Source organism: Hypomesus transpacificus, chromosome 17 (assembly GCF_021917145.1).
Source record: "Hypomesus transpacificus isolate Combined female chromosome 17, fHypTra1, whole genome shotgun sequence".
Lineage (NCBI taxonomy): Eukaryota > Metazoa > Chordata > Actinopteri > Osmeriformes > Osmeridae > Hypomesus > Hypomesus transpacificus.
Window position 1 is genome coordinate 6,844,996 of NC_061076.1, and position 16,826 is coordinate 6,861,821.

At 44.1% G+C, this 16,826-nt stretch overlaps 1 protein-coding gene across 2 annotated transcripts; it reads right to left on the bottom strand.

Annotated features, from left to right (window-relative positions):
- Positions 1 to 2,674: 2,674 nt before the first annotated feature.
- elavl3 (ELAV like neuron-specific RNA binding protein 3) lies at positions 2,675 to 14,234 on the bottom strand. Of its 2 annotated transcripts, none has more exons than XM_047038596.1 (8): positions 13,821 to 14,234; positions 7,497 to 7,713; positions 7,284 to 7,387; positions 4,995 to 5,148; positions 4,572 to 4,797; positions 4,386 to 4,439; positions 3,953 to 3,991; positions 2,675 to 3,177 (listed from the first exon to the last, which is right to left on the bottom strand). In XM_047038596.1, exons 1-8 carry the CDS (start codon positions 13,827 to 13,829, stop codon positions 2,829 to 2,831), a joined length of 1,152 nt encoding a protein of 383 aa, XP_046894552.1. In that variant the 5' UTR covers positions 13,830 to 14,234; the 3' UTR covers positions 2,675 to 2,828. The 2 variants fall into 2 exon arrangements, with proteins under 2 accessions (XP_046894552.1, XP_046894551.1); XM_047038595.1 differs by having other exon boundaries at positions 4,572 to 4,800.
- Between the last annotated feature and the right edge of the window lie 2,592 nt (positions 14,235 to 16,826).

Here is a 16,826-nt window from a genome sequence, read left to right on the forward strand (position 1 = left end):
TTGTTTGTGATTGGATGTTGCTGTTTATTTGTTTTTGGTCGGCACTCGGCACACCACCAATGATATTAATCTGGGCAAAACAGGAGATGAAATGGTTTTAAGATGATAAAAGCCAAAGGCAAAGTAGAAGTGGTGCAATGTGAAGAGCATTGGGTTCAATTCAATCTCTGCTGTTTTACAAAGATATTGTAATCAGGCTTCAAGGTTGGCGATCCAGTGTACAGACTATTTTATGTGCAATGTTATTGGACTATGGTACACATCAGATGTAATTTTTTTGCGGATAAATAAACTGTTTCCCTGTTACAAATTTAAGCATTTGATATTCATTCAACACAGAAGTGTGTGATATGCTGTATTACGTTTGGTGTTTTGCATTTGGCAACTACAAACTGATATGAACAACTGTGATAATAAAACTTAACGACGGCACAAACTCAAAAGGTATCCTCATGCAATAAATAAATGTTGGGACTGATATAGTTAGACTGAATCAAACCGTACTGATAATGAAATTCAATCAAATTCTTTGGCTAAATATCATGTCAGATCGTTACAGTCAAGATTGGTGTTATTAAGAATTGCTTTAAACCTCTCTGTGACTGTCCCGAGCAGCCAAACATGTACCAACAGTAACAGGGCCTGTCTTAATGCGGCTCAGCGCTTAGTACCACAGCACGGCACTTCACTGCTCATGATTGAAACAACATTGTATACAATCTTAGAACAACATACTGTATGTGTTCATCTACACTCACATATTACAGATGCTGACATGTTTCTATATTATTTGCAAATTGTGGAATTGCGTTGTGTTTTATCCACGTCTTTGTTTCGTCGATTTGTTTCAATTACAATTGTTTTTCTCTCATTTTATACATTTGAACAGTTAAGTTTGTCTGAGATCAAACTTCTCTCCTCCCCCTCCCCTAAATGCCCATCCGTACACCACATGCTCTTTCCTCCTCTCTCAGAGGAGATCAGAGGGCTTTAAAAAAAGACATGTGGAGTCCCAATTTTACCAAGCTTAAGAATCTGTAAAAATTCAGCACAAGGTCTTGTTCTTTTGTATGTATAAAAATAGATTTATCTAATGTAATCCTTTCAAAGAGAATGTCTTCCTCTTTGGCTAACGCAGCGTTATAAAAAGAAATCTAAATGTCTTGATTACAGTTGACCTTATTTAATCTACTATGTGCAGATGTCTTGATATTGTAAGCCAATAGCTCTCCCCATGGAACATACTGTATAAGGTCAAGATGCTGGAGTCCAAACGCCAGTCACCAAAACAGCAGATTTTTGCCACAACATTTCATCAAGGATGCCTTAAATCATTTCATGCATGCAAATGGAATATTTTGGGAAACGCTATTTTGGTGGTAGTGCCGATCAGATATGAAATGAAGAAATAGAATAACTACTGTCTTGTTTGTTTATATGATTTTGTATATATGATATACATGCCCCAGCTAGAATTTTCAGGCATGACTTGTTATCCAATCGATGACGGGAAGAATTATGATGATAATCTTCTTGTAAGGGATTTAAAAGACATTGAGGAGTGCCTGGCAAAGCTGAAGGAATAGCAGGAACTATAAGCCAGTCCTCTCAATCTGCCTTAGGCTTGCTGTTTTGTGGAGCCCTGTTTCAGGTTGGGTTTTAGGGTAAAGTGGCTCTGTGATTTGGTGAAATAATTTCTCTCTAAACTCATCCCCCAGCCTCAAGAGATTCACTCAGGAACACTGGTACCATAGGAACTAAATAAATCTGGGAACGCTGCTTGTTGTTGAATCCATTCTCATGAATACAAAACATGGTGTGAAAGTTCAAGGAGATTCTTCCTCTTCAGTGACCGAAATTATTGTGTTACCTATCCCTATGGGAAGGTGGATATGTGAATGTGTCTTCCTGTGGTAAATGTGTGTGCTGTTTTTTTCAGCAGTGGTTTTCTCGTGTGAGACTCGTGTGTTGTGAGGGAATAGTGTGATTGTAAGGCCCATCTAGCTGCTTGTCTCTGTGACCAGTATCCATTACTTCACCTAAATCATGTTGGGTCTCAGCTCAAATAGAGAAACGGCCCTAAAAACTAGGTACCACTGAATGCAGAGCTAGGGAACAGTAGTCAACGTTTCTAGAAAATGCTTACATACTCGGCTATTTAACCACCTTAAATATTGAATATATAGTTATATTTTTAATATACGTATATAAGAGAACACTGTTTTTAATTATTTTCCTTTGATCTTAAAAAAAATCACTGATTCAAAATGCCCAAGTGTAAAAAAAGTGACTACGTCTTCTCCAGCAAGATACTGGGAGAGTTGGTTGGGTAAGAGTTTGGGTAAATTGCACATATTTGCTCTTCGTTTCGATTTTTGATCATTTTGTTCAGTAGTGGTCATTATTTGCCTGAATTCAATCAAAGCACTCAGCACACATTCTCTGTCACATTCGTTAGACTGTCTCCCTCATAGACACCTCTCAAACCCACCCCCACAGAACAACTATGCACCCCTACTAATTCAATCCAGGCAAACGTAGGGAAGGACTAGCATGTTGTGTAAGAGAAAAGAAAAAACTCTACTTGTGTATTTGTTTTAAACTCTTGACTATCATTGTGTGTGTGTTTGGATGTGTGGATATGTTTTGGTATCGTATGTGTGCTTGTGTGTGTGTATGTGTGTGAGAGAGAGAGAGTGTGTTTGTGTGTGTGTGTGTGTGTGTGTGTGTCAGAGAGAGACTCAGTCCAGGCCCATGTAGAGTGATCGTACAGAGAGCTCAGGTACTCTCCCTGCAGGCTGAAGAAGCAGATACGAGCTGCACCTCTCTCAGGCCTTGTGCTGCTTGCTCGTCTTGAAGGAGACTTGCAGAACACGATCGCCGAGGCGGTAGCCATTGAGGCTGGCGATGGCCATGGCTGCCTCGTCGTAGTTGGTCATGGTGACAAAGCCGAAGCCCTTACATTTGTTGGTGGTGAAGTCACGGATGACCTTGACGTTTGTAACGGCGCCGAACGGCCCGAACAGCTGCCACAGGACGCTTTCATCGGCTTCGGGGGACAGGTTGTAGACAAAGATGCACCAGCCGGCTCCGGTAGGTCCAGTGAGGTTGACCCCTGCCAGGCTGGTCATGCTGTCGATGGTAATGGGTGAGAACCTGGGAAGGAGAGAGGGAGAACTACCATGGGTGTCATTCTGAAGTTCCACCCAGCAACCAGCACTCTACTGTCTCATCCAGGCATACACTGCCACGGTTATAACTGTGTAGCCAGGCATGGAGTGTAGGGACCCCATCTCCATCCCCATTGCCGTAAGTAGATAAATGCATGTGTGGGCACAACAGTGGTTCCAAACTACCTGCTATCACACGAAACAACACTGTGGGCTATGACACAAACACCCACACTCTCTGCATATTTTAGTCATATTCTCTGTTGACCAAAGCCTCTGCAAAAATTAGACACAGAAATCACAATGTTCAACAGAAATCACAATATTGAAACAAAACACAGAAACCTATAGAGAGGGATGAAAGCAAATCAGAATCAAATCATAGGAAAACTGGAGCAAACAGAGGAGACGCAAACGGAATCTGGTATGTCCATGCTGGTGGAAAAAAAAGGGACATTAAAGCAACCGAAACTGATAATGTTAGTTCATAAATAAATACATACAAATCGATTCCATTCATCAAAACAAAAGAACGAAAAGGTTCAACAAAGCCATGCCAGAATACCCTGCTGTTAGAAGTCTTATCACTGCTTGAAGTGTGTGCAGATAGTATTTAATTGTCCTGGGTGCTTATGTAACAGTGGATTGGACTGGTGTGAATAGGAAACGAGAAAATTATCTCAAATTTTAAGGTCAAATCAGCAGTTGGTATTCCGGTCACTTTGTTTGAGGTGTATTTTTGAGGCATGGATGCTTTTTGAACGTACACCTTTGGCATTTACCTCTTGACTCCGTAGCTGGCGTTTAGTAAATTGTCGAGTCTGCAACGCAAGAGGGAGAATGAAAGGGGTGGAGAAGTTAGTTGCGCTATCTGAGAGGAGGTAGGGCTTTCATTGATCATGCAGCTCCTTCACCAGTTGGCCTCCAGAGGGCGCCCTGCACTGCCAGTGAGTCTAAAGTCCCCAAAGAACCAACCAGAGAGCCATGGCCTAGCTAACTACAACACTCCCACTAGACAAGTGGGATGTGTGCACATACTGGAAGTGTGTGGTTACGCATGTGTATGCATTTGCCATGTGTGTGGGCCTGTGTCTGGGAGGGTGTGATTTCGGTTGGATTCTTTTGTTTGTAAGGGGGAGGAGGAAATCTCTTGGATCAAAAAATCTGCGAGGAGCTATTTGCTTTTATTGTGCTTTATGAACTGGGGTCTCTTACATTGGTTTTGTGCTGTTATTTGGATCGGGTCCCTTTCCAAATGGAGGGATGATGCTGCAGTTTAAAAGAAAGTCAGAGAGAAAGGGGAGAGAGGAGAAGAGGATGAGCGCCGTAGTGCTCTGTCCAGGTGGTCTGGAGGGGTTGAGGTTTAGGTGGTGTGGGGTGAGTTATGTTGGGGGCAAGTACCTGAAGCGTTGGGTCTGGTGGTGCAGGGGTCCAGTGTAGCGGCGAGCAGCTGTCTGGTATAGCTGGGTCAGGAGAGCCTGGCCTGTCTTCTGGCTGGGGTTGTTGGCGAATTTGACGGTGATGGGCTCTGAGGCACCCAGGGGCTTCTGGCCATTCAGACCCTTGATGGCCTCCTCTGCCTCGTTTCGCTTGTCAAACCGGATGAAACCCACTCCTCGCGATATGCCTGCTCCGGATCAGAAAACAGGCCAATGTTAGCACCTGGGGGGGGGGGTGGGAGGTTATGGGGTGCCATCACACGCTGGCTGCCAGCACTCTGCCAGTCACACCAACGTCCGGTGACGTGGGTAAGTTCGCTTTGGCTGGATGTCGGGTATGGGAGGGTGAATGTGAGGCTGATGTGGGAGTGAGTTAAGGCTGTACCTGTGACTTGGTCCACCAGGATGCGCGAGGTGATGATGCGGCCGTACTGAGAGAACAGCTGTTCCATATCTTTTTGACTCATGGTTTTGGGGAGGCCACTCACGTACAGGTTGGCATCCCGAATGGAGGCTGAGCTGGGCCGGGCGTAGGACACCTGCAGTACAGAGGCACGCGTCAGAAATGGGGTCGATTCGACTGAATTGAATCGAACATTCCCAGATGTTTCCCCCCAAGTCTTCGCATACACTCTATTCCCGTGTTTCTTTCTTTATCCGCTCTCCTCCACCACATCTGATCTCCCGTACTCTTCCTCTGACCCCTCCTGTTTCTTCACTCAGTGGTGTCATCTCAAACTATAGCCGTTTTTCTCTGTCTGAGAGGACTCCCACTCTCATCCAACAACTCATGTCCCAGACATACTGTCACCTGCACTGCTGATGCCTAATCTACTCCCATGGCTGAAATGGGCAGATCCACAGAGATGGGTCTGGGCAGATATTCCTCCTTTTAATTGCACTGCAGTACTTCCACAATCAATCCATTGCAGTACTTGATTCCATGGCGTGTCCGCTTGCTCGGTGATCGATTGTTATTGTCTACCCCAGAGCCCATTGCTACATCAGTATTCTGGGAGCGTTCTGTGGTCCCGTGTGACTTAGTTGATAAGGAAATGTGTAAGTACATTCATAGGCAGAGAGAGAGAGCTAGTGAGTGTGTATGATAGATAGTGCAAACCAGTGCATTGTGGTGAGTGGTGTGTTTGTGAGTGATGGAGAGAGAGAGAGCGAGTGTTGACAGAGATAGGCTGATCTACCCTCCCTCTTCTAGCTCCTTCCTTTGTTTCTGTCCTTTGGGGGGGGGGGGCTCCACTGGCAACCAGCTAACAATGTCAACAGAACAGAAGACTCGCAGCATCCCTGAGAGCTCAGCTATTGCACTCACTATCCAGACAAACAAACGCTACTCCTAAAATTGAATTTGAAATCATATATATTTTAAAATAAATGGATACAATAATTCAACCAGGGATTCAGGCATATTAAAAGAGATGTTGACTATTTAAACCGATAAAGAATGTACATTTTGTCAGTGTTCTTTGTGCCTGTGTGTGTGAGTGTGTGTATGTGTGTGTGTATACGTGTGTGCACACAGACATTGTGTGAAAGGGACTGCACCGTGTGGTGCAGTGATTGGGGGTTCTGTTTGGTGGGGGGTTGGGAGGAGTTGCTGCATTCGGGGAGCAGAGGCTGCCCTATAATTAACCCTCTCCCTGTCTCTCCCACCGTACAGATGGTGCCTGCAGCCCATATGGCCTCTAATCCTGTCATTGGCATTCTGTTCCCCAAGCTACCCCCTACCCCCTACCCATCACCCCTGCCCCCTCCCTCCTGCAACACCCCCTCTCCCTCCGCCACGCCGGGCTCTTTCACAACGCTTTCACGGAATATGTATTTGCTTTGTCGTAGCGTTGAGGTGTTTCAAGGCAAGTTGTTTTCCAAATAAAACTTTATTCACTGATTCACGGTAAGCAAAGACAATATCAATAAACTAGATTAATTATTTTTACGTACAGTAAGTGTTAATAATCCAGACTATAGCACTATAAATATGAGAATAACATGGAATAGTGCCTGTATATATATCAAATATTGTGGTATGTGTTCACCAATGAAAGGAAAGTCTGCAGAACTATACTGATGATAAGCAATATGGTAAGTCATGTGTCAATAACTTGATCTCCCCAGGACAGCTGAAGCTGGCTCTCTAGGCCTGGTCTTTCAGAGATTTGATTTTTGTAAGCCTGCACTTTGTCCCAATCTTTGATCTACTTTGATCGGCTGGGGGAAGGGGAAGAGGGGAGGAGTAGTGTTTAATCTGACCCCCCCCCATCCAACATTGGGACAAAGAAGCCCCCTAATTAGCCCAGATTGGAGGCAGATGGGGTAGCCTGGACTGACCCCCTGGCCCAAAGTGAGCCTTCCCTAATTACATTTCCATCACAATCACCTCTGCATGCTGCCAGACCCTTGCTTTCTGACCTCCACTCTCTCTCCCTCTCTCTCTCTCTCTCTCTCTCTTTCTTTTCTTCTCGCTACCTTTGTTCTGGCATCCTCTCCTTTCAGTCTCCCTCTCCCTGCTTTCCTCCCCTCCCTCTGTCACGTCTGTTTCTGCGGCTCTCTAGCCCTCTTTTCGTTTCCCCACTACTGTTCTTCTCATCCCCTGGGCTGTATTGAACCTGAGGATGGACTGTGGAGTGTGCTCAAGAGATGGAGCCAGAAGTACTCTTACCTTGATTGTTTTGGTCTGCAGTTTGAGCCCATTGAGTGTGTTGATGGCCTTGTCTGCATCATTGGGGTCTACGTAGTTTACAAAGCCATAGCCCAAACTCTGACCTGTAGATGAATGTAAATCTTAGCACAGAAGCTCCAAACCTCTAGTGATGCTGCATATAGTGTGTGTGTGATCTTGATAGACCTAGTTGGGTGTACAACAGCAAGATACCTGTTATCTTGTCTCTGACTAGCTTGCAGGACTCAATCTCTCCGATGCTACCGAACAGACTTTTGAACTCCTCTTGGGTCATGTTCTGCGGCAGGTAGTTGACGATCAAGTTCGTCTTGCTGTCGTCTGTAGCACCATTGGTGCTGATGACTGGGCCGTTTGGCAGGCTGGTTCCACTTGGACCATTGGACACCTGAGTTTCCATGGTGCTGATTATCTGCTGATGAAAATGATGGATTTAGACTTGGAAGTGACGCACAATGAGAACAGATATACCACAAAAACACACATACACACACATGCTATCTCTCTTATCCTTGTCAGGGGACAGGTCATAAATCATTGTAGCTAGCAGGTAGTGGGGTAAGAGGGGTGGTTTGCTATACCTCCAAACCCTTGACCCCTCCCTCTTACCCCCACTCTCCCCCCCCCCCTCCTTCCCTCCCTGCCTCTGGCCCTGCAGATGTCACAGTCCTTTTCCCCCTTCCCACCCCTTCCCCTCTTCCATCCTGGGTCAAACACCATTACATCATGACACAGGCTCTTAAGTGATGACAGAGGAGGTGTGGGGGGTGGGAGCGAGATGACAGACAAAAGAGAACGGGACATCGTCAAATGTTCGGTCTTCACATCACTGAAGGGTGTCATGTAAAGGGAGCAGGGGTTTGAAAACAGAACACAATGGAGAACGGGTGTTCTTAGAACAGGAGAATTGGTGTTTATCTGGGGTACCCTGACTTTCTCAGTGCTTTTTTGCATCTCGGACTGCACCGTGTTTATTGCGTGTGAAGAGCGAGTGTACACACGCACACACACACTCTGGCCGTGTGTGCGCGTGTTACCTCTGTGTTGCTTTTGAGTAAACCATGTTGCTTAGTTTGACCCACAGGGGGATGCTGATGGAACAGATGTGTTCAAGTCAGCACTGAAACTCCCTGCTGTGTCTTTCCTCCCACCCTCCATTTTTGTACCTTCCATCTTCCATCCTAGAAATATAAACAAACTGCAGACTTTAGTTGTCCCAACATCACTGGGCTAATTGGCTGCTCGCAGCATCTGCAAAGGCTGTTATTCAGGCTAAAAACCTAGTGGGAGATACAATCAGTCTGAGGGGTCGCTCATAGGGCTAGACAGAACTACCCTGTAAACCTACTAGCCTGGAATCGTCAATGACTGTACATTTGTTGTTGTGTCTGTGCGATTATATTTGGATACTGTTCACCAATAGCAAGTGTAGTTCCATCCCGTATATTTCCTACGCCCTCACAAAAAGCTTCTATCAAGCATTTCCCCTCTCTTCTGTGCAACCTGTTTTCTTCCTCTGAACCTTGCTTCAAACCCACGTTGCCCAGGTAACAGCAGCTGAAAGACAGTTGCTAATTGCACATTGACTTGCTGACTTTGAGGTGTGTGTGTGTGCGCACGTGTTTGTGTGTGAGGCAGAGAAGGTTAAAATGAGCGAGGCAGACTGACATAAAAAGATAAAAAACAACTCTGGCGGGCAGATATTGTTTTTTTCCTAGTGTTAATATTCTAAGGGTTTGCAGAAACAAAGAATATGTTTAAGTAAAATTCACATTGACAGAATGGGAGAACATCAGAGGAGAAGTGGAAGTGAGACAGGCTGTGAATTATGACAGCCTAAAAATAAATCTCATATCTCGACACATGAGAGCTGCAGCAAAGTGCAGAAGCCATCCATCATATAAATATTATGGGTCCTTTAGTGAGTAGCTATCATTCCTGTTATTCTGTGGACAGTGGAGAGAATATATAAATGTCAAACACTGAATCTAGTCACTGCATTTGTACAAATAAAATATAGATATCATCACTCACACGCAAAATGTGTTTTTCCAACTGACAAAAATTACAAAAATGGACAAAGATCCAGAACCAAGGCAAATCAGATTTGCCAACTGAAGTGAAGCATGGCAGGGCACACATCCATAGTGACAAGTGCAAAAGTTATGGTTATATAATCCACAAGCTCAGGAAGCACTGGGTGGCCACAGAGACTGGCTGACACAAGCAGCGTCTAAAACTGCCCTAAGATTCTCATGTAATAGAAAGAGGAAAACGACAGGGGAAAAAAAAGCTTTTAGGCTGTATGCTATAAATAAAATAACTCTGAACTTCTGATGTAAGCATGGACATCCCTACAGAAAGACACAACATCACAAGCATCCGCAAAGGGTGACAATATCCAAGCAGGCTGTATGGTACTGTAACCATTCTGGAGGTTACCCAACTGGCAATAGATGCATGAAAAAAAAGGCGGAAGAATTCCTCTCGGAAGAAACAAGTTAATTAAAAGGATCTTACAATAAACATTGCAGGACAGATTTATTGTGACTAAAATGAACCACGCAAATACTCAAAACTGTCCTCAGATTTCCGCTGGATGGACCAGCCTAGCCTGTCCCAGCCAGTGCTTTTTCTATTTCTGGGACCTGAGAGACCTCCCTCAATATTTAATGCACTGCATCAGCATCGCCTACACATGGACTCAGACTTGCACGCAAACAAGAACCCTGCCTCCTCTGCCAAGTACACAGACCACCTACACTGTACACTGTCAACTACAAAACAGAGAAACATTACATGGCCAAATGCAAATGTAGAAAACAATATCCTTTGTGAAATCCCAGGCTAACCTAACACCTTGCTAAGTGTCTGTTTTGTACATATGTGACTTCTAAAAAAGCTAGTGGTATAAAAATGAATTGGGATATCAATCTTAATTGTCTTTACATTTTCAATGTCTTGGTAAAAATACAATAAATAAAACTGGTATATATATTAGTACCATACCAAATCTGAATGAAATTTGTTAGAGGTTGTTAGAGGTTTGTTTGTCTCTATCAGAGAGCTAGAGGCTCAAAATGAAGACTGCTGCAAACACTTCCTGGTAAAGAGAAGTCACTAGTGACAGAATTCCCAGGAATCGTAATGTCACTGGACTGAGTGTCATGGAAAATCACATTGGAGAAGGCTGCCTAATTCATATTACAGGAACTCACACAATTGCTGTGGTCACATACGATATATTTCACTAAACAGTAAAAGGTCAACATTTGAATTTAAGATATCTCGTCGTCACTAGTATTTCCCCATGCATCTCGTCTAAAATACATTAATTCATCTTTTGGAAGGCCTGAATCCAATCTGATTGTTAGGCTGGAGTGTAAATAGGCCTTCTAAATATCACAGATTACAGGATTATCCTAAACAAAAGGCGTTAATCTCACTCTCGCTGCAGTTTAGGGGATCATGGTGGCAGCTGTAAAACAACAGGACAACAGGAATCACAGCTCAACACAAACATACAAACACTAAAATAATAAAACGTACCACTGAAATAAGGCCGTTTGTTTTTATAGACCTATTTTTTTTTGCGTATGTTTCATGAAATTCAGCCTTACAACCGCAAAGAAAATCATTACTGTCAACGTTTTACTGGGGGCAGAAATAATCTATCTGCAAGCCTAGCCTACACTGAGACTAAGGGCGCTATCCAGAGTGCTGAAGAAGGGAGTGGCTTTCGGGCGATTTGATTTGAGGCCAGTCCAGACAGGTCTTTCTTAATAAAAATCTAAAAAGAATTAAAGAAGAAAACTATACTATTGCATGTAGATATTTGCTTCCTTGACATGAAAATAACAATGTTCGTCTTTTATATTTTTTGGGAAATCTTTAGTTTGATACTCCTCGTTTCTTTTATGTATTTCGAGTTATTCACCCTCTGTGAAAACAAGACATGTGCGCTCTGTAGGCATTCATAGACCCGAACGCCTTTTCGCTGAATAAACGTATTGAAACAACCAAACAAAAGAGCCACCCGTTCCTCTTCTCGCTCGCAGAGACTATGGCAGCACTATGAATATTAATGTAAACAGTAGCGCTTTGTGTCCAGGCCAGGGGCTGCAGGACGCTCCGGGAACAATGAACGTTACACTTGCCAGCACTATTTCCCGTTGGAAAGTCACAAGTATTTAATAACGATGAGAAGCCTTCACATAATAAATAACAACAACAAAATACTATAAATTGTCATACTAGATATTTTTAAAGATGAAAACAATAACAAAAAAATAATCATAGTAACAATAATAATAATAATGATCATGATGATAACATGTCTTCTCGTTTTGATGCCTTAAAGGGCAATACTGATATTCGGCCAATTTCCACATGGTTGCATACAATTACCACAATCCACGAGTAGGCAATAGTAGCTCTTACTACTATGACTTACATAACAACCTGACAATTAAGAAATCGTAGACTGTCGTGCATTGCCCACCTGGCAGTCCAGAATACCAAAACCAAATTAATCTGATATGATCTAAATATTGAATATGCACGTGTAATTTTCAGGATGGCTCGCTAGATCACTTGGAAGTGTATCTGTACCATACTGTATCATCACATACGTTTAGGTTCGTTTTCACTCGGTGGCTTCTACTGTCCTTGCCCTTGAATTGTGTGAGCGCCTCAGGAAGGTTAACTGACTCAACGCATTTATTTGCTTTGCACTGCGGTACAAGCGTGCTCACGGAGGACTGCGGACCATGTGGTGGAGAGCGACACGTACGTGACGCTGCCTGGGCCTGCTTGCCTGTCGCTTTATAGGCACAAAATACAATAACACGTTGTAGTGCGACTGTGAAAACACAAAAGCCGTGGTAAGCTTAAATGAAATAGGCAATGCAATATATGAAATATGGACATAAATCTTTATTTATTCCCAATCGGTATTAAGGCCCAATGACACTAGGCACACAGAATGCTTCAGTAAAACAACTGTAGCATTTTCTTGTGTCAGTTCCATATGTTAATATTGTATTAGAACGTGCTACAATTTGAGACATGCTAGTGAAGCCATAAACAACGAAAATGTAGGCCCATAGCCAAAAGTGGATGTTGTGTTGTCACAGAGCCTACAGAGACATATTTGACAGAGGAATTCATCGCAACGAAACAATGTCAATATGCAATACGCTTTATTTGAAATAGTTTATGCCTACAAGCCTAAATAGAATACACATATATTCTGCCTGCTGATGTAGCATACATACAGCCTTCATGTTTCTCGGCCTAAAATATTGGTTTTAGGCCTTACATTTGGCAATGCAGTTTTGGTTTACTATTGAACGTTGTCCTAAGCGATGAAATATACAATTGCCACCGTTTTCCACCTGCTGATAGGCATAATTAGAGGACAGATACCTTGTCGCGTCATTAAGTCAAGAGGAGAACGCGAGCATGAAAGACCAAACGCTGGCGCGTGCCATCATTATCTGCTCGAGTCCAGCAGACACGCCCAATTCGGCCATCGGCATTGAACAAAGCTAATTTATTTGCGCTCCACTCCTTTTTATCCAACAGGCGTGATTCGGACGGAGGCAGCTCTTATATAGATGTGTTATGATGGATGGGTAAAAATGTGCTTGCAAATGGAGAGATGCTACTCGCCATCCCTATTCTCTCGGACTCTACATTTCCAGCCCATTTACTCGATTGCATCGCAACGCGAACCCTTAGGAATTTTGACTTGCCTGATTCAATCCAAACCAATGGATGCGTAATCTCTCTCATCCCCTCCCCCTTCCTGGGTGACTCGACCCTTTTTCTTTCCTTGCTCTCTACGGGCCCTCAGCCTCCGAGGCATCATGTTTTGTCTCAGAAATTTGTCTCGAGCATCCTTCTGCTGCGCAAGGCAGAGAAAAGCAGTCCCCTCCTCGCTCAACAGCATGGGGCCTCAGCACCCTGTCCCTACGCCCTTCTGCCTTTTCACTACCACCCTTGTTTCCTTCGGAATTCGGTAACCTTCCTTTCTGCTGTATTACCGTGATTGGGTAAATGTTACGTTAAAACGGTTACATTTATACGCATGGAAGATACTAAACAGAAATGCTATTTAAAATGGGAGAACAGTGCGTTGTGCATCGTCGAGGATAGGAGATGGTGGTAGCGCAGTTTTGGCGCATCGACATTACTAATTGCCACGATCGATCGTTAATCTTGTCAAAATGATACAGGATTACGTTGAACAGAGAATATTTTAATCTATAGACCACTAATCCTTGTTAGTATAGTCCAGTGAATCCCAATACATGTGTTTATGTTGGGAGTACATTGAGATGCAACAAAGATATGTGATGATATTTAAACCCCATGTACATGCGTGTGAGAGCAGTCGCAAAAATGATAAATCAAATTGAAAACAAAGGATTGAGCTTTTTCTCATCGAACATGTACAGCCTAACTGCCGCTAGAATATCGCCGTAACAAATAGAAGAGATAAAGATTCATACGTACAGTAACCATTCTTGACGTACAATGAAAGAGGTCTAGGTCCTTCGTTTCAGAGGTCTTGAAGCCGTAGGTTGAGTTTGTAAGTATTGTTTGGCCCCTATAGTATCTGGCCTTTCTGTTCTTTCACTGGCTGTGTCCAAATTAAAAGAAAAAAAAGAAAAAAGGAAAAAAGACTATCTTCACCAGGGAATCTCAGCCCTTTGAGATTGTAGGTGTCCTCTGTAGGATGAAAATGAGGAGAAAGGGGTTTTCTTCAGGATGATGATGAGGGAGAGCTTTCTCTCAGAGTGGCGTGGGCGATGGATCAGAAAAAAAGAGAAGAAGCAGTGATCCCCAGCAGGGTGTGTCCAGGGGAGGGTGTTCTGATTCGGCTGTGTTTGTGTGTAATTCCCAGCTCCTCTCGCAGTCTCCTTCTGTGCCTCTGCTGCAATGTTCTTCTTTTATGCGTCCTTCTGGCTGCCAGAGCGCGCTGCTGATTGGCTAATTGTGCAGGGAGGGTACTACATGGCAGCCATTGCAATGCGCTGCTCTCCCATTATCCCCTTCAGGAGAGATCACCGAGAGCCCCCCCCCCCTCTCCCTATTCTCTCCTCCCCCTTCCCTACTCCATCTTTGCCTCCCTCCCTCCATCTCTTCACTCCCTCCTTCTCTCTGCCCTTCCTTTCTTTCAGCACACCCCTCACACACACACATGCAGAGCCAGTGAATAGAGCTCCACCTGCACTATCAGAACAGATGGGTGCAGCACAAGACAGTAGCCTTCTCTCTCTCTCTCTCTCTCTCACATCCTGCCCTCTCCCTCTCTATAGCCTTCCTCCATTTCTCGAATGTGTCCTTTCCTGTTGGAGGCTGTACTGCACATGATCAGAGTCTTCCCCTTTGTGTCTGTGGAGGAATATAGGAGAATGTTGAGTGCACAACTGAGGTAGTCCGTCCAATGACAAACAAGCAAAAATGACAGAAATATGTAACAAAGCATGAAATCAGCAGAGCAAACTAACAAGATTAATAAGCATCTAATTCCCCCACCAAGTCCTATTAGCTTGTTGTGCCTCTGTACTGATTTGTGTGGTGCAGATGGCATACTAGTGGGTCAGGTGCAAGAATGAGAATATGGAATTAGACAAATCGAAATGGATTTTTTCGGCGTGAATATTTAATGTATGGTTCATTGAGGACAACCCAATTGTTCTTAGAGTACATGGTGAATATGAAATGTTTGTGTGGCTGTCTGTTGTCACACACTGCCACGTCAATAGGAGCACCTCTGCAGTGATTGTAAACTACAGGCGGTCATTTTGCCAAAGCATCCTCGCAGTGAGTCGTTGTCATCTCTGTCTCAACGCCTCCTATACTGCTCCCTCCCTCCTCCCCAGCACTGTGGTGAGTGCTCGCTGAGACAGGCTGTTTGGTCTCATCTATAATGCATCCCATGCCCCGGGACATCATGTGTGACAAATGACCTATTTCAGCACAGACCCCCATAGGGCCTTGACCTGAGGGTGTGTGCGTGCGAGTGCGTCTGTGTTCTAGTGAGGGGAGTGTGTTTGTTTGTTTGTTTGTGTGTTTGTTTGTCCAATTTGTAGGGTGGTTGCTATTTTACGCAAAGAGAAAGTGCATTAATGTGTGTTTGTGTTTTTTTCATTGAGCATGTGTTTGCGTGTGGGGGGTTGGTGTGGTACAACAATGGTGGTCTGCCTCTGTATCTCCCCAGCTGCCCTTGAGGAGTCCTCCTCTGATGTTTGCCTTGAAGAGAGAGAGAGACATAGAGAGTGAGAAAGAGAGAGAGAGAGAGAGAGAGAGAGAGAGAGAGAGAGAGAGAGAGAGAGAGAGAAAGAGAGAGGAGGGAGAGAAAAAGGGGGGGTGGGCTTAGTTCTGATATTAGGCACTAGCTGCTCAAATATCAGTCATGTTTTATTTAATCTGGGAACTATACATAAACAATTTATTCTTTGAAAGATTTTGGAGGACACACAGTGTCTTGATTGAAAAAAAAAATCAATACAGTCACTGCTTTATGTACAAGAAAATAGTCGAATAATCCATGGAGCATGACAAGGAATCAGGTGGAGAGAGCAGAACCAATCAGGGCGAAGCTAGGTGTTTGTGGAGGAAATCCTTCTGGGTTAGGGGAGGTCAAACGTGAGGCCGGTTACGGGGTGAACAGAACTAATCTAGGGAAAGGCTGGCTGCTCCAGGCTGATCTTAACTGCTCCACTGAGTTGAAATAGATGCTAATTTTTCACATAATTGTATCGCAGCTTCTGCTCTTTTCTCTATTCCTCCGTCCCTGCCTGCCTCTCCCCTTTTTCTCTCCCTTCATTTTACTCCCTCTCTTTCTGTCTACCTCTCTTAGTCTCCGTCCTTGTCCCGAAGCTCTCTCCCAGCCCGTTTCTGAATTTGGGCCCTGTCTCATATTTTACATAATTGCCTTACATAAGTAGCCAGCTCAGCTCCAAGCTTGGATGATATTAGTGGAGATGAATATTGCATGAGGAAAGCACTTGTTAAGCATTAATAAGAGGATAGAGATGGGGCTCCACTGTCAGTCGGTCTTAACCCCGCCCCCACTGTTCTGTAAAGCAGTGACTCTACTCAGCCTTTACTTATTAGTATGAGTGTGTGTATGCGTGTGTGTCTCGGTGTGTCTGAGTGATTGTGTACATGAGTGGGTCTGGTGTGTCGAATGGAGAGAGAGGGTGTGAAAGGGCTAGGGTGTGTGTGAGAGAGAGACATAGCTAGTGTATTGGTGTGCGTGTATATCTGCACGTAAGAAAGAGAGATGGAAATGTTGTCATTAGATGCTTGCGCATTGTGTTCTGCTTTATTCGCTGGATAAAAGCGACTATTGTGAAACAAAGATGGCCAAGTCTGTTGACTGCAGCCCCATGCACTTGCACTTCACACTTAGTGTGAATAAACGGCCTTAATTGCAGCCCCTCATTAGAGCGTTAGTTGGCAGAAGGGCAGCTGAATCCACCCTGTGGGTAAGAGGGCATCTGAAGCACC

Coding starts and splice junctions, on each gene's coding strand:
- elavl3 (XM_047038595.1), bottom strand. Junction 4,440..4,571: donor CACCAGACCCAACGCTTCAG/GTACTTGCCCCC, acceptor TTTAAACTGCAG/CATCATCCCTCCATTTGGAA. Junction 3,178..3,952: donor GCCAGCTACGGAGTCAAGAG/GTAAATGCCAAA, acceptor CACCCATGGTAG/TTCTCCCTCTCTCCTTCCCA.